General features: G+C 37.5%; 1 protein-coding gene across 1 annotated transcript; it reads right to left on the bottom strand.

Moving 5' to 3' along the window:
• Positions 1-4,291: 4,291 nt before the first annotated feature.
• On the bottom strand, positions 4,292-8,493 carry NIPAL1 (NIPA like domain containing 1). Its single transcript, XM_027899832.1, is given in 6 exon segments — positions 4,292-4,907; positions 5,050-5,210; positions 6,914-7,004; positions 7,475-7,531; positions 8,267-8,471; positions 8,473-8,493. Coding segments are annotated over 6 exon segments (1,140 nt in total). The 3' UTR covers positions 4,292-4,302.
• Between the last annotated feature and the right edge of the window lie 1,936 nt (positions 8,494-10,429).

The following is a 10,429-nucleotide window of genomic DNA, read 5'->3' as shown; positions in this document are numbered from 1 at the left end:
CTCCACTGTGTTTATGTAATCAAAGCACCTTGATCATGCCCGTTTCACTGAGCTGCCCCGTGGTTAATATGCACCCATCCTTGAAACACGTTGGTCTAATACACAGAGCCAAAAATGCTTGCCTACCAGGCTTCCACTTCTCAATAAAATCTTTCTGTAGGTAGCTCTGGGAAAATTATGAGCAGGCTGTTATTAATATTCAGATAAATTTAATAGCTGCTATCATCAGGCTGGCAGTAAACAAATGAAAACGCACTAGAAGCTACTTCAGAGTCAGTGAAACTGGCGCCTCATTGTCAGCAAGAAAGGTCTACAGGACAAAGGTCAGGTATCTACAGTGTAATTACTTCCTGGAACAGCTACACCCATAAATAAAGACTGAGTAGGCCACCTTAGTCCACATGGCATCTGTGAGCTTAGTTCAAATTCTAACCGTATTCAAACAGGCAAAAATGGGTGAACAGTGAGAGCAACCCTTGTCACTGACCACAAAGAGATGTCCGCTAGCTGTTTTTTTAAAACAAAATTTTTTGTGATAAAAATGAGACCCGGAAGAGCAGTAAAAGTTAGAAAGAGACACTATAACTCCTCCATAAAGGAAAAGTCTGGTCAAAGGCTGTGAGTGCTGAGCATTTGTAAAAAATTAGCTGATGCTTCCTGACCAAACACCAGAAAACCTGAGCAAGTCTGTATTACGGATGAGAGGAAAAAAGCAGAACTCAGAGATTCTGTGATCCAGCACTTAGGCTGGCACTTTTCTATAAAAAACCCACACTGTTGACAAATTGAAATGTATTTTCCGAAAGTGAAATTACTTTCCTTGTTTAGGTACTCGTGAGGAGCAATGCAGATCAATAATTTGTGTGTACAGGTCTGGTGACACTTCTCTCCAGTGCCTTTTGGTTTTCAGACCAACTCCTCAGTCTCCTGCCACCCTAAAGTTTCACAAACAGGGAGGCCCTGTAGACACTAAAGCACATCACCACCAGCACTCCTCCCCCACACACCACCAGCCTGGATCCTGCTCAGCCTCCCAGTCTTGTTCTGAACCTCAGCATAATTTTAAAACTTGCCAGAAACGAGACAGCTGTGGTAAACCTGCTTTGCTGGAGGGATGTTTTCTAACACACTTGCCAGTGGTATTTTGCAGGTATTTAGACAGTGAGAGAAGGACGTTTTCTAGAAGTATGTAATTTCCCATATAGCTCCAGGATACAACTCTGATGAGTTGATGTTGAAGTTTTGAATCTGTACTCTTTGGGATGAAAATTTTTTGGAGCATGGCTCTTTCAAGTGTGGCTGGAAAGGCAGGTAGAGGAAGATGGGAGAACAGATTTCTACAGAAACTAATAACTGGTGTATCTCCTTCTACACTTAGACAGATTATTTAACCTATTCAAATCTTTTTGACCTACCTACATTTAGTCAGTGCAGCTTTGTAATGAACTTAATTGCCCATTAATTTGTCCTGAGGTATGGTAATAATGAGTAGCTGCCAAGATTTGTTTTGTATCAGCATTTAAAAGCCATAATTTTGATAGCAACGTATTGTCTCTGAGGTTTCTTTATTCTGGTTCTTAATCACTCGCCCTACTTACCAAAACACTTTTAATTACTTCTGGAAAACCTGACAACCCGCTGAAATACTTTCCATTGTGACTGGCTGTGAGAAAGAGATGCCTAATACATCAGCTTCAGGTTTTCTTCTCTAGTTTAAAAATAAGAATTACACTTTTTTTTAATCCCTTTTTTAAAAAATACAGATAATTTAGTATATAATTCATGAATAATTTATTACAAGATAAGTATTTACATAATTTCACTAAAAAAATCAAAGTTATTCCAAACTAATAACTAAATAGAAACACTTAAAAAATAACATCTCCTACAGCAAACTTTTTTTATACAAAAACTTAATCAGTAATTTACTTCTTAACATGATAGACTTCCTGTACACCACGAAACTAAGGTTTTCTGACATTATAAGAAAATAACATTCTTTTACTAGTAGTTGTTATTTAAGTGTAAAAGCACATAGACAGGTCCAGTAGAAAATAACAGAATTTTTGCTTGGTACAAATTAATTGACTGTCAACAGTTGGTATAAAGAACGTCCAGATCCTCCTCAAAGGAATTATTACTACCTCTCTTTAAAAAATGCCAATACATTCATTCAAGAACTGGACTTTTTCTTACTTATAACCATTTGGTCATTCCACAGTGATGACTGAATAAGCAAATAAAGGAGCCACAAGCTATGCAAAAGGATTATTTTTCTCTTTTAATGTAAATATTTTCTTCAGTTATTCTTTAAATGGAGTAATTCACAGTGAAAAGCAATGCAAGCTTTTGTTAACAGACAAACTGTTGTATAAACTCCATCTTCCGTCTTTTTATTATTTGCATTACCTGTTTTTAACTATAAAGATTTTCAAGCTTGAATCTGGCCAATAAAGCCAAAGTATCCTCGACATTGAGTAAGAAGTAATGAAACCCTGTTTGTAGATTTTCTTCCTTCTTTGACACATGCATTTTAATAGCAAAGAATTACTCTAAGTCTCATCACTTAAGAATCTGAAAAATATTCCAAAGCATCATTAAAAATAATTAACAAGTAAGATGTGCCATGAATATCTTTCAAAAAAGGAAGTACTGAAAGTTTGCACAACACAAACATGTGGAATATCAGCAGCAACCCTTTTGTTCTTACATCTAAATTATGAGCTTTCTTTGGTGGAATAATGTGATATCCATCCAAATTGTTCTCTTCTACTACACTTTTTGAACACTGGAGAACATCCAGCCCGCTTCATGAGGGAGTTTTGCTTGGCATATATATATGATTAAAAACCACTGAAGTGCTAGTAACTCCTGGAAAATGTTCTGGACTCACACATAAGAATCCAAAGATTAGGAATATTATCTTTATGGTGAGCTCATAATGACCCATACATCCGATTGATGAAGCTATTTTCTTGCTCACAAAGTGGAAAACAAAAGGGATTGTAATGAGTAAATCAGGCTGTGCAAGCTGTTTTTATGAGATAAAGATCGGTGACCAGAACTGAGGAGCATTCTGTGGTACAGATACCAGTCTTCTAGCCTCGGGTAGATTATCACTCTGCTAAACATTTAATAGAGGTGAAAACTCATTTTTAGAAATGACGAAAAGGGCAAACTAAAAAAAAAAAAAAGGTGTTTTGATGTTTTTCACCCCTTGTTTACAGCCCATCCTAGTATTTTTAGAAATAGCGCATGGTCTGTAAAATTGATTCTAACAGAATATAAAATATCAGGACTGTTCTATCATTAATATAGAATGATACTGTTCCAGAAAATGAGAAAAAAAAATAAAAAGCTTAAAGGGGTTTTGATGGGCAATATTAGGAAAATGTAAGGAAATTAGTGGAGCCCATTCTTAAGCCTCAAAGTAATATAAAACAGAGTACAAATTCTTAATTGCACATTCTGTTTCTCTTCTGCCTTTGAATACTTTAGTTTTTTAATCTGATGTAATTTTTAAGGTAGCAGCAAGTGTTTTCAAGCCTCTAATGAATTTTCTTCTTCTTAAACTTCATCTTAAATAAAAAGATACAGGCATATTCAGGGATTTGCAATCCACTCAGGATTCCCTGGGCAGAAAAGCTGACACTTTGCTGTTAAATAATGGATTTTAAAGGAGATAGATTACCAAAAACTGTATTTGACAAATTTTTTTCATGACATCTACTCAAGTTTCGTTGGTAGGGGATCAAAATGGAAAAAATCTTGTATAAAATTTTATATTAAAGGCTAAAAGGGTTAAACACTGTTTTCTTCATATTGTGTCTCCAATGAATATCCTTCATTTAGAATATCTACATGACTGCTTGGCAATAAATTACAAAAATATAAAGAAATCCTTAAATATTAAGGCCATCACTAAGATAATAGCAAGGTACTTGTCACTTCAGCAAGTATTATATTTTATCATTACAAGAAAATTGCATTTTGTAAATGTGGCTTACCAAGACTATTAATTTTTTGCTAAAATTCTCTGATAGGAGTTGCTGCATAAAAAAAGGACAGTGTTTTTCATTGCCTAACACACGATCACCATCATGTTTTTGTCATATTAATTACTGAACATTTTCATTTCATTCATTACAACCAACAGCTGACACACAGAGGAGTGGCCCACACTCAACAGGCCTCACAGACCATTCTCTAGAGGACTGCAGAAAAGAAGAGCATTCTAGTAAACATGGGTGGGCTTCATCAGCAACTCACGATTCTTTGATGATGAGCACTGCTTAGAGAGTTTCACTGACTGAACAAAATGTTGTCCTCCTCATACACCAAAGCTGGATCTTCCATGCTCCCTAGTAAAGTGTGACTGGTTTCATATTTACGGCGTGTTGGTGATGGTTCTTTGGCAACAGTGGACATCAACTGATTCCAGGTGATGTTGGTATTTTTGAAGGCATGCAATAGGAAAATGCCAATGAGGATACTGCAGAATCCACTTAGGGTTCCAATGATATCACCCAGTTGCATACTATTCCACTCCTTGAACAAGATGATGGAGCATGTCACAGCTGTCGTAGTGAAACACACGTAATAAATAGGTGTCACTAGAGATGTGTTGAACACGTCCAGTGCTTTGTTGAGATAGTTGATCTGAGTGCTGACTGAGAGCACCAAGGTGCCCACCAAAACGTAAACCAGCGGATGTCGATAAACTGGCTTCTGCTCCAGCATTTGTTTAATGGCAATGCCCAGGCCTTTCACAGATGAGACAGAGAAGGCACCAATGAGTGAGCAAATTAAAATGTAGATCAATATGTTTGTCTGACCTCTCTTTGGAGCCACGATAAAAATCAGGACAACGGTAACAACTGTTATGAGAACAGCAAATGTGACAAATGCTGTAAGAAAGAAGAAAGGGAAAAAGAGTAATGCACATGAGGTAACATACCAGAACTACGTCGAAGTACATAAAAGTTCTTCAGAGTCCTGAACACTTACTCTATGAACTGTAATACACGCTCACTACAATTGCATACAGACCTGGATCTTGCAGCTTTCTTTCCATTTCATCTAGTGAGGTGACCTCTTCCTCATCTGGGGCGTGAATAACCATGACTGTTGATCCCAAAACACTCAGTACACATCCCAGCTTTCCATGAATATTCAGCTTCTCATTTAAAAAATAGGATGACAATATGGCGCTGTTTGCCAAAAAATAAACAAAAGGTTCAGTTCCACCAGCCACACAAGACATTCAAAATCTGTCTGTGTAGCATGACAGCAACTCAAAACCTCATTTGAATTTGCATATATGGTCAATTAGTCTGAAACAATCATATTGTAAGGAGTTTTGCAATAACGTTGGTCATGACCAAGAAGGTCAGGTCAGGTTTTAGGGAGGTTAGCAACCCTGATCACTTCCCTCCAGGTTGCAAAGAGTACAAATTGCTCAAGAAATTTCTCATTCCTGATTGCCTGGGCCAGGGGTATGCACTTTCCCATACCTGTAGATTAACCCCATGAGCTGGTTTCTTTCATTCAAAAATGGCTTGAAGCACTTCATTTGACATCAGAACCAATTCACATGAGTTTTGGAAACTGCTCCTCATCCCTCCCTGGACTCTCCCACTGAGGCACAGTTTCTGTCTGGCACATCTCCCCCTCTGAAGAGGGCTGACCCTAGTATCTTTAAGGTATTCAATATTTAACCTAAGGACAATAACATGGCCTAAATGAGACCACGTCACAGGGCACAATTAGCCTGTTAGAACATAACCTTGGGCACAGACACAGGCTTAATGGTGTGTGGACACGCTTCCAAATAGCTTTTCAATCCACTGATCAAAATACAGACATTTCTATTACACAAAGGTAATAAGTTCACTGGTATGAAGTTCTCATGACCTCTCTGTTTCATGAAATTTGGAAAGATTGCTAACCTCATCAAAGGAGGGGGTAATAAAACTCAAGCTGTTTTGCAAAGCAGCAGCCAGGCAGTCAGTTAATCTGCATCTACCTACATGCTGATTCCAGCACGACTGGGTTATATTAGTTTTGCTATGATGGAATGGCTGCAGTTTTAGCAGTTAGATTGTTGCAAGGATCTTGTAGTTTTGTTTTGTTTTTTTTTAATACGTGGCCCAGGTTGTTTTAAACACAACGTTTCATACAATACACTCAGATCTTAAAAATAAGAGTTTTATAAGACAATAATTTAATTTTGCTAATAAATTATTTCCCATAAAGTTTTTTGTAAGCATAGGCCATGTTTTTTCTGCTGCTATGGTAGACACATTAATGCATGTGCTTAAGTACTTGGAAGTTATTTGTTTCTTCATAAATAAGAAATAAAAAATTTCTGAAAGACATTCATGTTTCAAAAGAACCAAAATTTTTAATTGTGTGCACTGAAAAAAAGCCAAAATTTTATTTGCCTTCTTTCCATAGGGACTTGGAAAAGAACAAAACAAACCCAAAAGATTTATTACGTGTGCCTTAATATGAAATTATCCTCCTATAAAAATAAATGTTTTGAAAACATTTTAGTGGGGGACTATAATATTTTCTTTAACATTTTGATACAGCTGAAGAAAAGGGTAACAGTTCAGTTCTCTAGGAAGAGATAAATTACAGCCTTCTATCACTGTGCATCATCACTGGTAGATGCTGATAAAAAATACTTTATAATATAGGTGAAAGGCCATTCAGTGGTCTTTGGAACAAGACTTCTAACTCTGTCTACCCAGAAAACTCAGTTCTAAATAAGCAAAGGATCTTTCCACAAAGGAACAAAAAGCATTCTTTGTCCATATATTGCTTTTCTCTACTTTCAGCCAAAGACAGTATTTTTCCCCCATACAGTGAATGGTTCACTTGCCAAGGTTTACTCCCAGTTGGTACTAACCTTATGAGAACACTCAGTGCACCCAGTGGGGTAACTAAGGTTGCAGGTGCAAAGGCATAGGCAGCAAAGTTTGCAGCTTCTCCTAATCCCACTGTAGAAGAAAGAACATTTGGATCAGCTTAGGAGGGGAGTGGGATATAAAAGGCATACTACTGTAAATATTTTGTATGACAGCTATGATAGCAAATATAAAACAACAAAATATAATTCCACACTATATGTGCAAATTTTCATTTCAGAATTAGCTACACAACCTCTTCTGGAAATAATAAAGGCTGAAGAAAGTTAAATACTTTTCTCCTAAGTACTTTTAGAAGGACACATGCAATCCCATTGCTTTTGACAGGAAAATAAAGAAAAGGTGGTTATTCTGCAAAAAGCTCCAAAGACAAAATGCAGTATTTGAGTGAACGGCTCAAATCAGAACGGTTTGTCTTGAACATGATTGCAAGGACACTTCTTTTAAGTGAACGGAATGAAAAATCAAGGAATAAATCTCTTTAAAACCATCTCCTTTATGTAGCATTTACATATAGGCTGAGAGAAAAAAAGTTGACTTACTTGATAGCAGTCCAGCCCACCAAAGCCATTCTTTCAAATAAGAATATCCACCTTGTCCTGAAAGCAGAAAAAAATAACCTCATCTTAGAAGAAAGAGATCACCTTATTATAATAAAGAAAAGTACAACTTCACATTTGCACCTACAAAGTATTGAAAGAGCCTGTTATCTGGAACAGTATATTGCAATAAACACAACAAACAAAAATGACCCTGCTAATGCTATGTATTTAAACCCATGTAAAGGGAATTATGAGATTAGTCCAATTGTTCTTTTTCTAGCTCTTCATCTGTTGACTTTGATGAAGGAATAGTTGTACTAACTGTAGAAACTCATCTAATAAATATCCTTTCTACAGGTTGTTGCACTTAAAAAAAAAACCCAACCCAAACCAAAAGCACAAAAACCCCCCCACTAAACCTAGTTACTATCTTAAGATTTTTCATCTCCAATGAGGGGGAAAAAAAGATGGGGAAAAAAAAAGAAGAAAAAGACATTTTGAAGGGCAAGATGAATGGAGTATTTTATTTGGTAACTAACTATTGTCAGTGAGGAAATATCATCAGCTCACTGGATTGAATACACACTGCAGCTCCCATAACCCTAGGAGTTCTGAAATACCAGTCTCTGTAATCACACACATAAATACTTTATCTCCATCCCTCATCAAGACAGGATTTCTGATCACTATTCCAACGCAACAGTTTCAAACATGTATTCTGTGATTCAAACCTTGATTTTGTGTTTCGGTTTTTGTGTCCCCAGCAGGAGCAACACAGGCACCGCCACTTACCAGCTCGGGTGACACCTCTGTCTGCCAGTTTCAAAAGTCCTTTCTTCTTCAGTATGAAACTAGAACCAATAAAGATACTGGAACCTATCGCCAAAGCCAAGCCAATGTAGAGGTGATATTTACTTCCAGTAGGCATGGAAATGCTCCAGCCTGTTTCATTGACAGTCCCTTCCATAGACATAAGGAAAGGCGAGTGCGATTCAGACACGTTGATGATCTGGCACCATGGTTGGCACGAGTCACGGCAAGCAACAGAGAGCACAGCGCCTGGGAGGAGAAAAAAGATGACAAGTGATTCATGATCCAGGCACAACACTGGAAGAGCCCAGATCTCACTGCACACTCTTTCCATGTCTTGCCAGAGCACTTGCGCTAACTGTGCAAATAACACATAAAATCGACCTAACGTACACAATGCTGCCCTGAGTCATTACCCAAACCTGTAGTTCACAGGTGCACACATTATTTGACACAGATATTTTGCACTTCATTGGCTCAGTCAATCAAATAGGGCAATACCAAGGAATGCAACAATATGATCTTCAATGTAAAATTCTACTTAAAATCTTAAAAGCTAACCTGAAACCTCAAGATTTTGTGTTGTGCAGAGACCACATTCCCCAAACACAAACATATAGTTAAATCCATTATTTTGGACTTTGCCTGTTAAAGTAAGCCTCCAGTTATTCCAGGTTTTTGCTTTTACTTTTGTGGCTGAGGTTGAAAACAACAAACAAACATACTAAACAAACAAGGAAAAAAAGATGAAAAATCTATACAGGGAGCAAACTCCAAGTGTATATGCATTTTATTAAAACTGTTCCATGAGTACTGTGTGAGCCAGATCTTTTTTAATCCATCCAACTTTTCAGGTGACGACCTCATTGCACATCACAGCAATTTTCCTCAACAGGAAACAACCTCAACATGCCCCGTCTGGAGGGAGATCACAGCTCCACAAGGGACAGTCCCCTCAGCTATCCCTGCAACAGAACTGCCGAGCCAGATGGTCCCAAGTTGAGACTGAAGCTTCACACTCTCAGCCAGCCAAGCATTATCAGCATCACCGTGATGACAGTCTGTGGGAATGACGTCATTGTTGTCAGCTTAGATGTGTTTTTAAAGGAAGAAGAGGTATTGCATTTCCAAGAACAAAAGGAGGCATTATTTTGCCTGGGGAAGCAGGGGACAGGCAGCAAAGCTGCAACAGGGCTGATGACAGTCTAGGCTGATGTCTCCCAGTTTCTCACAGTAGAGTGCATCACACAGCCAGTGTGGATTAGAGAACGCAGACTGGAATAGCTTTTAAGGACAACTTATTTGGAGAAAAAAGGGTTATTGTGAGGACATATTAAAATATGAAACAGCTGATGCAGGAGTACAAAAGCTCAGTCCACTGTGATTCATATAAAGCACTGGATGCAACAAGTAATTTTGCTTTCCATGTTTTCCCTGTAATTAAAATGACACATGAAGGATTCATCCTGCTGAGTGGCACTACCAGTAATACCTTCCCCCCCCCCCAACGATAAAAAAACACTTGAGGACTTGGTTGTCTGTTCATATCTAAGCTCTGGAAGTATTACTGTTATGTCAAAAGTACTTCACTGAAAAATTAGCAATAAGAAGCCTTGGATAATTCATCTAATACTGTTTAGCAAGGAATATTTAAAATATTAAAGGTCTTAAAAACAGCATATCTTCATTTGCAGTTGGAAATCTGGATATTGACACTGGGAGATACCACCCTTTACAAGTAAGGAAGCAGAATGAGTATCTGCTCTCAGTTCTCCCGTGCCATACTGTCCAACAAACATACTACAGGAAGTTATCCTTTGATTTGCAAGCTTTGCAATCACACTTCCTTGTTTGCCAAGAGAGTTTCTATATAGCAGGAGTTGTTTTGTATTACTAAGTCTGACTTCATAAAAATGGTCCCACAAGATGGGTATGTTCATATCCTGCAGCTGAAGATTAAAATCTTAAAAGAGCTTAGATTAACGTGCAATTACTTTTGCATAGTATGTAAGATAAATACTATTCTGCCATCTTATCATTATTAGAAATTGCAATTGGATAACATAAAAGAAATGGAATTTGCATCTGCACCTGGAAGTAGTTTAAAATTCTAAAGTATTACCACAGTCTTAGGAGAAGAAAAAT

Source organism: Empidonax traillii, unplaced genomic scaffold (assembly GCF_003031625.1).
Source record: "Empidonax traillii isolate 1590-97213 ecotype Southwest subspecies unplaced genomic scaffold, ASM303162v1 scaffold690:size337178, whole genome shotgun sequence".
Lineage (NCBI taxonomy): Eukaryota > Metazoa > Chordata > Aves > Passeriformes > Tyrannidae > Empidonax > Empidonax traillii.
This window is presented reverse-complemented; position numbering and strand designations above follow the sequence as displayed.